The 18,033-nt window shown below is 27.9% G+C and overlaps 2 protein-coding genes across 12 annotated transcripts in view; one reads left to right on the forward strand and one right to left on the reverse strand.

The window, feature by feature from the left end:
• Positions 1-781: 781 nt before the first annotated feature.
• On the reverse strand, positions 782-3,169 carry LOC122718561 (iodotyrosine deiodinase 1). 4 transcript variants are annotated; one of them, XM_043943689.1, is made up of 4 exons: positions 1,822-2,642; positions 1,425-1,634; positions 1,051-1,367; positions 782-967 (listed from the first exon to the last, which is right to left on the reverse strand). In XM_043943689.1, exons 1-4 carry the CDS (start codon positions 1,988-1,990, stop codon positions 782-784), a joined length of 882 nt encoding a protein of 293 aa, XP_043799624.1. In that variant the 5' UTR covers positions 1,991-2,642. The 4 variants fall into 4 exon arrangements, with proteins under 4 accessions (XP_043799624.1, XP_043799626.1, XP_043799625.1 ...); XM_043943691.1 differs by lacking the exon at positions 1,822-2,642 and adding an exon at positions 3,032-3,169 and having other exon boundaries at positions 1,051-1,634; XM_043943690.1 differs by lacking the exon at positions 1,822-2,642 and adding an exon at positions 3,017-3,153 and having other exon boundaries at positions 1,051-1,634.
• Positions 3,116-18,033, forward strand: part of LOC122718559 (ribosomal protein S6 kinase alpha-5-like) — a 43,354-nt gene continuing 28,436 nt past the window's right edge. For 2 of the 8 annotated variants that reach the window (XM_043943676.1, XM_043943679.1), the window contains exons 1-2: positions 5,784-6,710; positions 12,603-13,273. In XM_043943676.1, coding sequence (XP_043799611.1) covers positions 13,054-13,273 — 220 coding nt within the window. In that variant the 5' untranslated portion in view covers positions 5,784-6,710; positions 12,603-13,053. Of the gene's footprint in view, positions 3,250-5,783; positions 6,711-11,885; positions 11,906-12,602; positions 13,274-18,033 lie in introns of those variants that run through there. The other 6 variants (XM_043943677.1, XM_043943678.1, XM_043943682.1 and 3 more) reach the window with 6 other exon arrangements.

The raw sequence follows: 18,033 nt of genomic DNA on the forward strand, positions 1-18,033 counted from the left end.
TACATTTAATGACACAGCCATTAGTAGCAGTATAATTATGACATACAAACTTGCAGTACAGCAGAAAATTATATTCTATATGCCCTTTATTGTTTTAGCTCAGTATTTTTATATTTTATATATTGAATGTACTTAATTTAAGATACCATGGTGATATTTGGTACTCATTGATGTAATTTTTTTTTATTTAGTAATTTTAAGGTCGCTTAACGACATGGAATTGTGTATTAGATGTCATAAAAATTAATCTATAAAGATTTTTGAGTTTAAACCAATTACTGGTGAATTTACATTTTATATTGCTTATTTTTAACACACTGTATGCAAATTTAAATAAATATTAGTATACAACTGAATCACTAATTTTAGACAGTCTTATTGTGTGCCATGAATATTTTCTGAGTGCAGGAATATAATATATAATGATAGAACTTCTTTGGGTGCTATATTTCAGGGATTAGTTCCCTTTTGAACATTTTAGGATAACTTTATAAGATTGAAAGTCATGTCTTTGACCAAGGAAAATTATATTCTATAATTATAATAAATAATATATATATATACACATACATACATATATATATATATATTTGCGAAAATGTAATGTAAGGTATACATAAGTAACAAACAATACTCAAAACAAATATAAGTTTTTTTACAAAAACAGGATTTATATAAATCTATAATTATGTGTACTCATTTTTGTATTGTCCTACAAGCAAGTATCTGACAAAATATTAAACAAAGGTACTTTAATTCCCATAATTTGTTATAATATATGTCAATCAATTTCTACTAAAATATCAGATAGAGATTTTCGCTGAAGATCAGGCACTGTAGCATCCTTTGCTGGATAACCAACTGGCAGTAGTACAACAAGCTTTTCATTAGAAGGACGTCCAAGAAGGTTGCGGATGGCAGGTCCACAATTTAAAGGAGTAGAAGTCAGAGTTACCAAACCTGCATACTAGTTTTAAAATTCATATATTATTCATCCATATTATTCATACATATACATTATAAGAAATCATAGTATTATAACAATATTACCTGTATAGCGGTGATGAGAATACCACAAGCAATACATGTGCTCATTTCGTTATAATAATGAATTTTCTTTTTTCCATTTGGTAAAATTCCATAAATTTGTTTAAATACAAGCAACAAATAAGGAGCGGTAGTCAGGTATTCTTTAATCCAATTTGTTCTTAATGGAAGTAAATCAGTTGTCCATTTTACTCCCATTCTTTTTTTATAATTTATTTCTTCTTCGCTTTCAACAATATAACGTATTTGTTCTTTTATCTTCTGATTTGACACCGCTACGAATGTCCATGGTTCTGTATGTGCACCACTAGGCGCAGTGCCTAAAACAGACTCAGATGTATAAAAAATTTTGTGAACGTAATAACATGATATTGTACCTGCAGCTTTTATTATCTCATATATGACTTCTTTTGGTACAGGGTCAGAACTGAAAAATCTTATAGTTCTTCTAGCAGTTACTATTTTATAAAACTCAGAAGCTTGACAGAATAACTCCATTTCAGAAGGTCTTTTATATTCATAAGGAATATGTTTTAAATTTTTTGGTAATGCAGATTCCTCACTATCTTCTGTTTCTTGATTAGTTTCTAGAATTTATAATTCTTAATTTTATTGAAAAAATATATGTTTAATTAGTATAAAATTATATAGAATAAAAATTTTATATAAAATTACATTAATTTTGTAACTTCAATAGATTATATATAGATAATATTTCTAACAATTATTATTTTAAAAATTTATATTTTGATAGATAATAATTAATATTATTACCTTTTAGTTGCTTTATATTTGAAATATCAAAATTATGTTTATTTTTTTCAATAAAAATAGCATCCTTTTTCAATATTTTATAAAATAATTTTAAAAAAATATAAGCTACAATAGTAATTAACACGTGGTACCAGTATTTCGTCCAAAATGGAAAAAATTCAGTAAGCATTCTTGATAAAAATTTAATATTTATTTCGAAAATGAAGATTGAGTATTATATTCAATTGTTTTGACGATTCAAGACAATGTAAGTAACGATATGTGTTACAACAAGAGTAGGATATATCTGACCTACAATATCTAAGTTATCGCGTTAAACAGATGATGTATCCCATTATTATTATATACTAAAACATAGATTTACATATTCATGAATTTTTCATCAATCATTTACAGTACAACGAAATATTTAAGTACTTGTATTTTAACATATACATGATATGCTTAATAAGTTTCTAATTTTTTAAATGTGAAAAGCACTAATTATAATTTTTATCATATAATTAGCAAGTATTTGAAATTGTCTTTTGTACCTTCTATCTTAGAAAAAGAGAATATTATCTATCGAAACATATAGTAAATCTTTAAGCAATACATGAAAACGATTTAATTATTCAGCGTAAAAAAGACTCAGGCTATTAAAAAAAATTAATTCATCGACGCTGGCTTTAGACAATGACTTTTATTAACATCTTACTATTGTTAAAGACTTGTTATTACAAATAAAGTCACTGTTTACTTTTAATAATTTTTATTTATTATAATCAATATAATAATCTATTTTTTTCCTCTATGTTTGATTATATATAAGGTAAGCATTCCTGTTTTTGCTTTTTTTAATTTTATATAAATATATTTAATAATAAAAAAAAAATTATGATTTTTTTCAAAAGTATTTTAGTGAAAACACAAGATCATTTTTATCGTTACAGTCGGTAATTTGTTGACAATACTGACGCACCAACCGAAAGCAGTCGGTATTATACTTGCGCGTTGTGGATGCGCAGTATCGAAACGTGCGTGTCTTCGTTGTCCGTCAACGCGGACGCGAGAAAATCGGTGGCAATCATGTAAAAATCCAGTGTCAACATTATTTCTCGGGTCATTCATGTATTTTTCGTGATCATCCAAACAATCGGTATTCTTACATATACGAGAAATACGCGATTCCATCTTGACGATCGTGAATACATACTATAGATAGACATACGTTTTGCGACGAACAAGAGGATCATCGACCCGCACATTTCGCGAGATGTGTTTTCGCTGAGTAAGAACGAGTGTTGCATTGTGACTGACATCAAAATTTAATGAGCAACAGGGACATGGAGAACACCATGCAGCCGCCACTTCCACCGCCACCCCCACCCTCGGAAATCCTTGAGAATACCAGCACGGAACATACAGTCACCCACGTCTTGACATTTGGTACGTTACATTCTTATTTCTTTCATGTTTCTTCACGGTTCTGTAGAATGATAATTTCATTTATCTTTTAGTCTGATAACGTACAATTGATTATCGTTTCAAATTGTTGATAACATTTTTACGACGTACTCGCTGTCATCAAGCAAATTTTGATTGCATATATGACGCAAATATATTTCGGAGAACGTGTATTAATGTTTTTGTAACATTAAGAATGATAATTTTCATTTTTTTTTAGAAATATATGTTGTATTTAAAAAAGACTTTTTTTAAATTTCCATTTGTATTAAATGTCATTCAATAAATCTATAGAAAACATTAAATTAAACTTGTAGTATAAAGCTTAAAACTTAAAATTGCTTGTCATATTATAATATATTATTAAATGTCAAAATATCTTTAATATGACATAAATTTTTAATATTGTTATATTCTATATATTATTTTATCTATATATTAATATAATTAATCTCAACAAAGTTATCAAAATATAATTAATAAAAAAAAAAATAAAAATATTCAGATAAAACAATAATTTGTTTTAAAAAATTAAGTTATAAAAGTATTTGATATTAAGTATTTGAATATTATATAATTTGATTTATAAATAAATATAAATAAATGGTTATTTTCAAATTATTTCCATATTTCATAGTTAATTTAAATTTTAAATTATACATATTCTATATCATAATTTATTTTTGTTTCCTTAAATAAAGTCAGTATAGTATATAGGATTAATAGCATTTGAAAACTCTAAAAATAGAGCGTCGCTTCTGAAATTTCTGATATTAACACATTGGCCTTCATTCTCTCTTTTCTGAGAATAAAGGAAGAATTTGAATGCAAGGTTCCCAAAGAACAAAAATGACATGCATATGTGAACTTCTAAATTTAGTGGCTTACCAACCAGAAGATGGTAGCCTTTTAAGCGAGCAATATTGGATATTCTTTGTTGGTTGATGAAACAGAACAATGTAATCGTGGTAGTGAAATGTTTATTGGCCTTTGTTGACATATATGATAGATTTTAAAATAAACTTGTTGACCTTTCTTAATTAGTTTTCTACAATATATATTATATATATACCTATTATATAACTAATTAATAATTAATTAACAATTTTGATTAGTATATAACTGCATTTTATTTTATTGATTTATTAAAAATACTTTCTAATTACTTATTATGCATGAAATAAATATTACATAATATGATTGTTTTATATATATAAAAGTTTTAGGAAAATTATTTACTTGAATAAAATAAAATTTTATTATATTTATTATTTTTAAGACAATTTGTTTTCATGTTTTATTAAAAAAAATATAAATTTAAAAGAAAATATTTAAAAATATATTACAATATAAAAAAATATTATATAAAATATTACATACAATAAAATATTTTTTATTGCATAAAATAAATATTTCTTTAGTTATGAAATGATATTTTAATTTTATAATGATTTGTTTGATATTTTTTAAATAAAAAAATGGATAAATTAGAAGCATGTAATATCATAGTTATCAAAATAACAATAATACAAAGTTATTATATTTATATTTTCATTAGATATTTTATTCTAATAGTTTTAATTACAAAATTAAAATCGTGGTTATGAAAGTTTGAATTTAAATAATTTATTTATGAAAATATATTCAATTATATCTAGATTTTCCGTATCTTATAGTTTACAATATAAAAGCATTAAACATGTTTATGTTAGCTTGATATAGAAAATTAAACTCATTTAGATTTTGTTATGTACGTTACACGATATAGTTTTATCGATGGAATAGATATTTTATTTATCGACAATCGATATTTATCTTACAATGTAGTTTGAGTATTTAAACTATAGAGTAATTTATGTCAATTATATTTATATCTTTGTATAATAACGAACTATATGTTATATACATATTTATTTATAATTATTGTTATTATAAATATTAGATAGTTGGACTTCAACATTATATTTTCTAACAATATAATATATATATGAATATATATCATGAATCATAAATGTATTCTTTGAAAGCGCATGCCCCTATCATGATATTTCGAGCTCTTTTCAATGTATTTCCTCCATGTTTCTTCCTTAACCTTACTACATGAAAATCAACATTATCTAGTTGTTTAAATACTGCGTAATGAAGATAAATATGCTTGGTACAGATATGATATATTATAATAATATATTTTACAATTCATGATTTATAATTTTTTTTCAATATATGGAGTTTTGTTGAAATATAATCAAAATTTTTTTTTTGTTTCATATGCAAACTTTGATATGATTATAGATAAAATATTGATCGATTAAAATATTACAATAAACGATTTAATGAGTTATATTTATTATGAGAAATTTATAATAAATTAAATTCTAAATCTGTAATAAACTTTATTAAAATATTTCATAAAGAAACAAATTATAAAAATATAAAATAATCATAAGTATAATATTTTTAATAATATATTTATCAAATGTTTTCAGTTTTCATTTTTTTCATAGTCATCTATATCATTGAAACTTAATAAACTTAATAACAATAATTTTTGTGGAATTGAAAAATAAGATTAACTATAATATTACGCAACGAGCTAGGCACTCTATCTACTTAATCCGTCACTGGGCGGATCTCGGTGTTTTCCAAATCAGCTGTTAGTCGCCGGTGAAGGGTGACTCGTGAGTCGCATAGTGGGGACCCGTCAGTCGGCTTCGAGTCTTGGGCCGGTGCGCATCGTGTTTTGTAGACAGCGCACCACGTCCCATAGTATTTTGTGTACGCGTAAACTATGTAAGTAGTCTCGTGTTCGCATATCGTCTTTCTTATTTCATTGCGTGCATAAATATTGTTTCATAGTACATTCGTGATCATCTGTGATGTATCAGTCAAGTGAAAGTGGAACGAGAGCTATTGTGTAAAACAACTTTTTAAAAAACATTCGTATTCCACGTTATTTCCACTATTTATTATTTGCTCGTGTTGAGTGCGTAGTGAAAAACATCAAGAAATATCGAGTTTTGTGTGATACTGATCGCGTAAAAATCTGCTAAATATAATATTCTTTTTTGCATGCTATAATCAAATCATTAGTTGAATACCAATCGCTCCGTGAAACCATATGCTCTTGATATTACGTACGGTACACTAGTGGAAACTTCCATGTATCGATGAAGGGGAACACTGTAGCGTACAGTGGAAGCGCTGCAAGTATTTAAAAATAAATACCAACGCAAAGTTGTGTCCTGTTTAACGGTGAGGCGGTGCTTGACGGCACGGTGTATCGAAAACATTAGATCATCGGAACACGTGGCAGCAGTCACGGTTAATCCATCCTGTTTTTTACGGCTCCTCTTCCTAAATCAACATAACACCCACTGAGGGAGAAGCAGATCGCACAGATATTCACGAAGGTGGCCAAGGCCGAGGCTTGCACTCCGTACAAGGTACGCGACTTAAAGTGTGTCAGTAGGATAACGACGGCCGATCCGTTTCGTTCGGCCCGACACTTTTGCCTGACTCGACTCTTAGGAATTGGAACACGACTGCATAACTAGAGAAAGGGATTGCGCCATGGTCGGTTGAAGCTTTATTAGATAAAATATTTTTACATTTCGCTAAAGAAAAAATACTGTTTTTAGTTGTTCTAGTCGCGATTTTGTGTTCTATATCTTCTCTTTTCTTTTTCTTATCATCCATTCGTAAATCTCGTTGTTTTATTGCGTCATCGGGAAAGAGAGGAGGATGATGGTGATGACGATGATGATGACGACGATAGTAAGACAAAAAAAAGAGTTTGTATGAAGTGAAATTAAATCAGTGTACACCGGTTTTCAGCAGATACAGTCGAATATCCGAGTATGTAAGCAGGTTAGTTACCGATTGTTCAACCGTGGTATCCGGCTACACGGATAATACGGTTACGGTTAACCTAATACCCGCGCGATACACTATTTAACTGAGCAATGGCAGTTATATTAATACGTTGGTACAGGGTGTCTGGTTTGAACGAGGAACATGTGATACGTATATCGGGGTCACTGATTCGGATTAGGTATAAACTTTGAGTGTAATTAGCACGCGCTGTAGATAGTTTATATTATTGACTACTATTTTTAATACGTTCAAGCTATCAAATAGTTTTTAAGATTTATTGATAAATATTCATATATAAACAGTATTTTCATTTATAATTTTCTCTTATTGTTTTACTTATAATTCTTTTCATTATTCTTTATGTTTTTATTATTTACTATAAATCATAAAAATCATACATTTGTATAATATACATAATTTTCTATTATATCCACTCAAAATTACATAGTATGATTTATATATAACGATATATTAAAAGATTTGTATTTAGATATATATATTAAATATAATATATTCTATTATCCATGCTGAAATTTCAATTTAAATCGTTGAAATTAAGGAAATTGAAGGATTATTTATTTTACTTCATAATTTTTATAAAAAATATGAAGACTTATTTGATTTAAGAAAAAAAAAAATTAGAAAAATTAAATTTTGTGTAATTAGCATATCAAAATAAAGCAAGAATAACATACGTTTGAGGAAATTTTCACGAAATTATGTAAGATATCACTTATCGATGATAAGTGAAATATCATTCCAGCATAGAATGAGTTTTAATTATTATTTCATGACGGTTTAATAGTTGAAAATTACTGTTCCTCGAGTGATGAATTTATCGATATGGCAATATTTTTTAATATTAATTAAATAAATTATAAAATTTGCATTAAAAATAAAATAAAATATTTTTGAAAGAAAGTTCTAAAATTGAAATTTTCACATTTAGTAATTTAATTCTAGCATTATGTTTTTTAAGCCGAAGAACTTTCTTGAATCCATTAGTAATTTAGTAATTCATTAGTAATTCAATGAGTAAAATTATTAAATCATTATTTTCTCGATAATAAACATGATTTTATATTGTTAAATGTATTTAGAAAAAAGTTATATATTGATCATAGCAATATAATAACTGCTAAAACGGTAATTTAAGTTAATTATATGAAATCATTAATATGAAAGAGATGTTGTTTTATAATACAATCTGTTGTTCTGTTTATTTTATCAAATCTATGACTGGAAGAACATGAAAGTTATTATATTGCATAATGATAATACTGTGAAGCGATATGATTATTATCTATCATTAAAATAACAAATTAAAATATTATTTTAATATACTTATCATATTTCCTTTTCTTTTATCATTATTATTGTTATTGTTATCATTATTATTAATATTATAAAAAGAATGTTTATTATCATTTATAATACTATCATTATAATTATACTAAATATATGTTATTTGTTATAATGAACGTTATAATAAAAATTTCAAAAATTTGCAAATGTTTCTCAATAATATATTTTTAATTATGATTATATATATTGTTTAAAAATATCGTATCGTGATAATTTCCTTAAAATTGTTTAGTATTAACGAAGATAAATAGAAATACCTAGAGTAATTAAATTCAAATTATATACTATGTTTAGCAAGTAAAAAAAAAGAATTCTGCATTTTTTGAATACAGTTTTCAAGTATTGATATATTTTATCTTATAGGGATTATCTATCGAAAGTTAGCATAAAAGAAAAAATTTTAGAAATTTATTAGTCATTTTAGAGGATTTAGAAATTTTATTACAGTAGCCAGAAATCATTGTTACCTTTCGAAAGTTACCTTTCGAGGTAAAGACACTTAAAACTATTTTTATGGTCATAAACATAATCTTCATTCAATAGTTTGCTAATGCACCTCTTTTAAAAGTCGAAGGTTGACCTTTCAGTGTTAAACTTTAATTTAAAATTTTCATAACCAGACAATCATATTTATTATTTTAGAAATGTAAAAGAAAAGAAAAGCATAAATTAAAGTAGATTTTAACAATAATAATAATAATAATCTAATAGTAAAAAGCGAATATATTTATATTAATTGCAATATATTAATTATATAATATATTATGACACTGTGTAGTGAGTAAATACATTTATTTTAATTTATAAAAATATCTTATAAAGAAAAAAATAATAAATTATCAATACTATTTTGCAATAATTAAATATTCTAAGATATTTTTTCTTACTTTTGATTTCAAAATCTCGTTTCAATTTCACTCTGAAACTTTCAATTCTCAAATAGCATAAAATGAATTTTATGATTTACGCATTATTCTTGACTCGACTTTTACATAAGAGGAAAAGAGTAAAGAGAGATTATTAAATCACGTTCAAACATTTAAACATTTAAAAATCATTTCTCTTATCTTTGATTCTACTACCGTATTTTCGAATTCTATCGAAAAGAAAGGTAGAAAAAGAAAATTATATTATATTCTCAAGATACTTTTTTTTTTTTTTTTCATTTTTCGAAATTTCATTTTAATTTCACTTTCAATCTTTCAATTCTCGATGTAGCGCAAAACGTGTCAATCGATCAACATTTCCATCGATTAATCTTATGATTAGGGTAATAGGAGTCATATTACATTCGTGCACGCGGATGTCGATTGTTCGATCGTTTATCGCCAAAGTATTTGCTCGTTTCTACGCTGTATTAGAGAATCTCGAAGAAAACGGTTATCGACGTCTTATCTGACGTTGAACAGACGATACGTGAAGAAACATGATGGGGGTTTTACGAGTCTTGATGTCGAGCGAACTTTGCTCCCGGAAAACAAAAACCATAAGAATCCTCGAGGGGACCAATCGAACTGTTCTTCGATTTAATCCCACTTGGAGTGTATGAAATATTCTGAATCATTTTATTTTTCTATTTTTTTGCTTTTTTTTTTTTTTTATTAATTTCTTATGACGTATATTGTAAATTATGTAGACATTGCGGAATTAATAATAATTATTTTAAATATATATTGCAGCATGTCTTTAGATTTAAACAATAATTTTTTTTTTTTTTTTACTAATTTTTTAAACGGTATATTAATTAGATTAAATTAAGTAGATATTGGCTGAACTTAATAATATTACTTTGAATATGTTACAAGCATGTTTTTAGATTTAAATAATGATATTTCTATTTTGTAATAGGATCGTAAAATAAAATTATATTATAATTATATCTTTAATACAAAGAATAGAACTAATTGATATTTTAAGTACTAATAGGTAATTTTATGAAATGTTTTTAAATTAAATTTAATAAGGAAAATATGAGAAATTAGAAAGTTCATCATGGGTTATCGATGGGTCACTTGATAGAGAATATGTTATTAATAGGTATTAAATAAAGAAAAATTAGGTAAGGAAAATATTAGATAAATTGTTGACATTCTAAATTTAAAAATAAAATTAAAAAAATAAGAAATTTATAAAATTAAATTATTAAAATAATAAATTTTCTTTTTATAAGCAGTAAATAATTTGTTTTTTTAAAAAATTTTAAAGAAAAAATAATTGAGATTAAGCTTATCATTTTATAATTATAAAAACAGGTTAATATGTATATTTTCATGTCTATATTAACGTACTAATGTCTTAGTTCATTTATATTGATGTTAATTACTTTGTTTTCATAGTTAAGTAAGAAGATCTCATCCTTCAATACGAAGTAGTAATTAAATTAAAATAAATTCATCTTTGTATGCAAATGAAAAAAATAATATAAATGTGTACCTAGAATTATAAAAAAAAAAAAAAAAAAAAATAAAAATCATTTTCATTTCCAATAATATAATTCCCAGCAATATAATATATCATATTATATAATAAGTACATTAAAATTTTGCGCTTTGTATTATTTAAATTTATATTAATTATTCTTATCTTCACACAATGATATGATTATAACAAAGTCTTAAAATCGTGAAGAATAATTCAAATTGTCTTCAATTTAATACTTTCGATACTTTGAAACTAACTAAAAATATTTGTTCGAGTATTCATCGAAATGGATTTTTTTTTTCAAATAAAATTAATAATCAAATATCCAAGAATATATTTCTAAAAAATCTTGAAAACACATGTCTTTTTTATTGAAATTGTATATGTATATTCATTACAAGGTTTTTGAAACAAATTGTATATTGGATGTTTTCCAATAAAAGTAGTTCTAAGAACTTAAGAATAGTAAATAAAGCTATGAACTATGAAATGTATGTATAAGTATGTATATAATTATTTAAATAGCTGGAAAGGTAACTGCGTAAATAAAAATTACTTTGAGCATTGATGCTTTATGACAAATGAAAAATTTGAACCAGGTAGTCAAGAAACTCGGCTTAATAGCCGATCGTCTTTCGGTCATTTTCGGTTAATTTACCGATGCTAGTCGAAAATAACCGAAAGACGGTCGGCTTTTGCTTCGAGATTATTGACTGTCTCATTCGTTCGTGTTGCTTCAGTTCATTTGGATGGGTATCCAAGCATGCAGGATAATTATCCGAGAATTTCCTAAATATTTTCATATATCACTCATTCACTTTATCACTTTATCGTTATTTTTCGTTCCAAATAAATTCACTTATAATTTAATTCAATATTTCATACAAGATTCTAAAGTTGAAACAAACAGATTGAATATTATTTTACGCAAATAGTTCCGGAAACTTGTGCGATTAACAAACAACGCGTAGTTAGCGAGGTAAAAAATTTCCGTCAATGAACGAAGCGTTATTATATAGAAGATTCGAAGGTTCTATCTTTTATCTTCATACCCATTTCCTCGTAAACATCATATATATTCCTTTAAACAGCAATACGATTTAGAGTTAACTATTTACAACCGGACATTTCAAACGTTACGACCCAATAAATTTGCTCGACGTTTGGAGAAAGTATTCGCGGTGGATTTAAAAAAGAAAAAAAAAATATCTGAAATCGTGGTGGCACGCGGTATATAACAGAAAAAATTCAAAATAATTTTATCTCCGATAAAGTTTATTGTTCGCCGACCTGGTGCAATCTAACTACGCGCCTATCCCGATAATCGCTACATAACTCGCGAACTAATACAATTGATCCGAAGATGGATTATTTCATTGGAATTCAATTGTTCTCGCGTGAACTTCCTCTATGAGGTGTAGAAACGAAAAAAGAAAAAAAAAAAAAAAAAAAANAAAAAAAAAAAAAAAAACACCGTTTCTTCGTTTCCATCAGATTTTAAAAATTTATTAGAAATTATTATGCAAGAAAAGGGAAAAAAATTACGAAAATTCTTACGTTACAACGTATAATTTTCACAATAATTAACGAAACAATCCATTTTCGGTTTCCCAAATCGGATAATCTTCAAACACGAATTGGACATTAGCTTTAATCGGTTGTTCTTTAAATCGCAGGTATACGATCGTAGAATCATAAAAATCATCGATAACCAAGCGCTTCGAAAACACACGTTATTCAGCTCGCTCGAGGCGGAGCGAACGTTCGCTCGTTGCACGGTCGTGAAACAGCCGAGTTCCGTGTTTTTAAAAAAAAGCGCGGGAAAAAGCATCGACGAATATTCAGCTGTCACGAAGCGGTGTTTCGAAGAATCGACTCGATCCAAGCTGCAAGAAAGTCGCATTCCACGAGCAACGACAGTTGGCGGTGGGAACTGATTGGTGAAAAAAGAAAAAAAAAAAAAAAAGAAAGGGTGAGAAGAGGGAGATCCTCGTTGAAGCGGATCATGCGGATGATCGTCCGGTTGACCTGATCGTTCTCGTGTCTTGTTCATTCACATAGCTGTGACCGCGTTATGCAGTGATATCCTCCCTTAAGGGAACCTCGTGATTGTGAAAGAGAAGAATCATGTCGAAGAGTGGTGAGTCGTCAGCAGGTACCACGAAGAACCCAGAGCACGAGAGCGGTTACTTCGAGGATGGAAGTGACGTGGAAACGATCGTTGAGGAGCCGATTATCATTGAAGAAAGGAACTACGGATCGACCTGTTACAGATTATCTAAGGACATCGACGACTTCGACATGAGGGACTTCAACGAGCCAGTTCCTGATTACGACGAGGACAGAGGTACGACGAGATATTTTCTTCGAAAGTGTATAAAGGGGTGTTGTTTAATTGGTGATATTAACTCGATAAAGGATGGATGTGTATACATAAAAGAATAAATCTAGAGTTTCGTTGTTTCATTGGAAGTTTCACGATCGAAGAATTTAAATGCTAATCTTGATACATTTTTGTATCTTTTAATTAATATTCGATGAATAGAATTTGAAAATTAATCGATTTAAAGGGAGTATCAAGTTTTTTTTTTTTTAGAATAATATTTTTTGTTGTAAATTTTAATTTTTTTTTATTTATTATTTTATTTTTATTTTATTTTATTTTTTATTTTATTTTTATTTATTTATTTATTTATTTATTTATTTATTTAAATATAGATATAGATTCATCCTTTTTTTGAGTTATAGCATTAGTGATTCAGTTAGTAATACTTTGTGTCAATGAAGTGTGTAATGGTTTGTTGGGTGAGTACCATTCACTGAATGGAACAGAGTAGCTAGTAGATTGACTTGTTTGGTTATATAGCTTTGGAAATGAAGTTTCTGAAGGGTTTGTGTTGACAGCCGATTTTGCCCCTTTGTATGATTTTGTTAAATAAATAATTCGGTATGTTGAGCATATGTTGAGAGCGTATGTTGAGAGCATTAAGTTCATTGAGTGCATGGTAAACGAAAGTATGATTTAAGTATGATAAACATATTCATTAGAATATATCAAGTACATTGAATGCTCTAATGGTGTGAACTGAGTCCATTAAACAAATTGAATAACAAATTACATCAATCACTTTGAATATTTTTCAAATTAACTTAATATTAGATACAGATCAATCAATTATAAATATCAATTTCAATATTTTATTGGCCAAGAAATTTTTCTCATAAATTTTCATTTTTCTTTTCGAATCTTTTTTACATTGAATTAATATATTCTTACTGTCTCAAACGCATGATCACGGAAGAAATAACACTTCTCAAGAACTTCTCTATTTCTAGTCTATTCTTGTGCAGGAACAGTAGCAAAACAATCATTCGTCTGTGCTATTCTTATCATCACGAGCCCTATTAACAAACGATCTCCAAAATTATCCGCGAACAAGTCCCTCAAAATTGTCCAATGAATCGTACATATAACTTGACTATAATTCGAATGCGCGAAAACAATTTCATTGAAAAGCTTGTTTGCAACCAGGATACAGCTCTTCCTTATTTTGGTAACGCGCAACGATTCTAGTGAATAAATCTAGCGAATGACGTCTGGAATGGGACACACTCAATTAGTTACTAGATCGATATAGTTGGTGAAATTCATTATTCATACGATTATAAAATTGGTCACAATGAGATATAACAGTTTTTTCTTTTTTTAATATTATTACATTCACATTTCACTATTAAATCTTTTAAATTCATTTTCTTTTTTTTTTCAATTATTTATATTAGAAATTTTTTAATTCATATAAAAAATATTATTACATTTTATTTTTAAAAGTATCATATTAATATAATATATAAATATAATATATTTCAATTTTAAAGCTAAAACAGATTAAAAGAAATTTATTTTACATACATCATATAAATTTTAAAAATACGTAACTTACTTTTTTTTTTTATATAAACATAAATATATTATACAGGAATTTTAATGTCAATTCCTAAGATTCATCTTTCTATAAATTAATATTTCTCGTTATAAAAATTTATTAATCGTGTCTTTATTTATATATATATTTTTTGCTAACTATACGAGTATCTTGTTGGACATTGCTTCGTTCCAAAGATTGCGTCGCATTTTCATAGACATTGTAGTATCTCGTGAGTCACGCCATAAGAGTGTGTAACGTCACGTTTAACCCTCTTTCAGGGTATCGGGATCCAGAAAGTAAAACGTTCACGTGTGGGCTCGTAAACTTTTATGGCTTTAAGATGTTTCTTAAACTTAAAGAGGATTATCAATAATTCTCGATGATTTAGAAATTATTTTCGGATGTGAAATGAAATTTTTTATTAGAGAAAATTTGTTTCAATTATTGCAAGTTTCCATGTTTCGTTTCGTAGTTACATAGTTCCAATCAAAATGGATTGGTTGAAAAAAATTTTCTTTTACTAGTTAAGCAACTTTCGATCGCCAATTTTCACTGTATTTTCGATTCAATTTTGTAAATTCGAAAGCCATGGTGATAATGACCATTCCAATTGATTATTTCGTTTTATTATCCTTCCTTTTTTTTCTTTCCATTTTCAATAGAGATGAAAGAAATTGCACGATTTGATCGTATGCCAAACGCTTCTATTATTGCAAACGTTCAAAGACACACCGCACGTGGCAACCTTGTTGCGCAATCCTCGTCCAAAGTGCCATCACAGTTTTGATATCGGTTGCAACAAAGTATTCTTAAAGTCGTAGATGTTTGACAGGGCAACAAGAATCATTGCTTTCGTTGTTCCATTGTTATTATTTATTCGTGCTCCCCCTCTTCGTCAATTTAAATTTCTTTCGACTGATTGAAATTTTATTTTATTTTATTTTTTTTTTTTCCAATTGAAATAACAATTTACAGAGAAGCAGAAAATATTTCTCTTCTCTCCATTTAAAGCGAAGAGAAGTTGATACACAAGCTTTTATTTTCCTTCTTCTTTAGCTTCTTCTTCACTTCCTCGCTATTTTACGGGTATTTTATCAGATACCAGTTTGTGTACAAAATTAGTAATTCCTTTTTTCCTTGTTGTAACAGACATTTATATTTATATTTTAATTATTGTTTTCTATACATTCCACTTCTTGTTACCTTAAACATATCAACTTTGAATCATTATATTTTATAAAAAATACATTTTTACGTTAATTATCTATCCAAGTGATTATATATTTGATAAGCAGATAAAATAAAGTAATAATAATAAATAACGTAATAAAGTAATAGAATATACGCTAATAAATTATAATTACCTATATAATTACATATCTTTTCTTATTGTAAAAAGTAAAAAAGGGTAAGTAAAAAGTTATATGGATGAAATGTTTCAAAAGTCGAAAGAAATCTTGCTACAATGTTTCAAACATATTCGGGCCATCCGAAAAATTCTTCGTGCAGTTCGACACGTTAGAGACACCTCGGATTACCCCGAAAAAAAATATTCCCACCCAAAACCGGACCTAAAAAAAAAATGCATACTGTATAAGTATATGTTTCTCAAAGAGAATTCAATACTTCTAACGAGTATTTCATGAGAGACTCAACATACGTTTAACGTACGAAAATTTCGAAGTGTCGAGTATCTGGTTAAAAAAATAATACCACATTGCGATTATGTATCTTATCTGAACGACAAGCGTATAACTCATTTCTTTTGCTACGCTTTTTTTTCTCGTTTTCCAATCGGATTTGATTTCCAATTCGGGATAGATTTGAGTTTGTAATAATCAACACGATATCTTTAGTATCTTAGTATCCTAGTATTTTAATCCAAGTAGATTAATTAAAATAAAAAGATAATGATGCATTTCTCATCTCTCTTGTAAGATATAAAATAGAATCCCTTGAGATTTACTCAAAAAGATTAAAATAATCACGAGAATTTTATTTTAGGGCATATATATATATATATAATTTTTTTAAAAGATTCGCAGTTAAATTTAAGAAAAAATTGATTCCAAATTCAATTAAACAGACGTTCATCCATAATTTTTCATTTCACCAAAAGTTTATATATAATCGATATAACAATTATCATATCTTGATCCAATTATAAAATAATTAATAAGCAACGAACGAATTTCTATCATAATAGTTTAGGCCGATAAAAAGGGACAGATGGATTCTATCTCTCTCTCTCTCTCTCCCCCCTTCTCGAACGAAATCCGAGGACTGACAACTCTCTCAACCGCACGATGCGGTTTTTAGACACCTATCCGCGTGCATCATTCATTTTTCCTCTTTCCTTCCTACATTTCCTTTTCTTTTTGCGTTCGCTTTCACCCCCCTCTTCCCCCCTCCAAACGCGGTTTGCACGCGTTACACTAGTGGACATCGATCCTTGCTAACGCGTGACCGTACACACACGCCACTTTCTCATCCGCATTCCTCGCCGAATGGTCGATCTTTGTGAAAGAGGGAGGGAGGGAGACGGTGGATATAATTGGGTCCAGTCCGCAGTTGGGCCCGGTCGGGACGGGCTGCTCTGCATCGAAGGACAGTTCGCCGGCTCTCCCCCTTCCCCCGGGCCCCAAGGGGAAGGAAATTCGAGCTTCGTATAATAATAATGCAACTGTTATGAGACCCGTTATCGAAAGTCTTTGAACCAGTCCCTTTTCGAGGGATCGTTTTCTCTCGTTTATGAAGACATTTTGGTGCTCGGGTACCAGAGACAATATCTGGAATAGAACAATTAGTTAGATGATAGATGATGTATATATAGTAGTATGTGCCTTTGAATAGGTTCTGTTTCTTTTTCTTTTTGTTCTTTTTAGGGGAATAGAGCTTGGAAACTTAATTCCGAGGTTCTTAAGTTTTGGTTAATTTATTCTGTTTTGGAGAAAGTTCGAGAAAGGGATTAAAGTACTAAATTTTGAATATCTGTGAATACCATGTGTTCAAGCACCTTGTTACCTGGGGAATTATGTTACTTTTAGTATTTGAGTAATTTTAAACATTGGTACTTAAAGTTTGTACTTAAAGTTTATGAGAATTTTAGGGCATGGAATTATTTAAAAGGAGAAAGTTGAGGGATAGTTTGAAAAATTAAGGGAGCTTAAAGATTTTT

Source organism: Apis laboriosa, unplaced genomic scaffold (assembly GCF_014066325.1).
Source record: "Apis laboriosa isolate Shangri-la unplaced genomic scaffold, ASM1406632v1 scaffold64_cov150, whole genome shotgun sequence".
Classification (NCBI taxonomy): Eukaryota; Metazoa; Arthropoda; class Insecta; order Hymenoptera; family Apidae; genus Apis; species Apis laboriosa.

Excerpts from the sequence above, each read along its gene's own strand:
- LOC122718561 (XM_043943688.1), bottom strand. The coding sequence starts at position 1,990 with ATGCTTACTGAATTTTTTCCATTTTGGACGAAATACTGGTACCACGTG. Across the intron at positions 1,635-1,821 it reads AAATATAAAGCAACTAAAAG|AAACTAATCAAGAAACAGAA; the intron begins GTAATAATATTA and ends TATAAATTCTAG. Across the intron at positions 968-1,050 it reads TTCTCATCACCGCTATACAG|TATGCAGGTTTGGTAACTCT; the intron begins GTAATATTGTTA and ends TTTTAAAACTAG.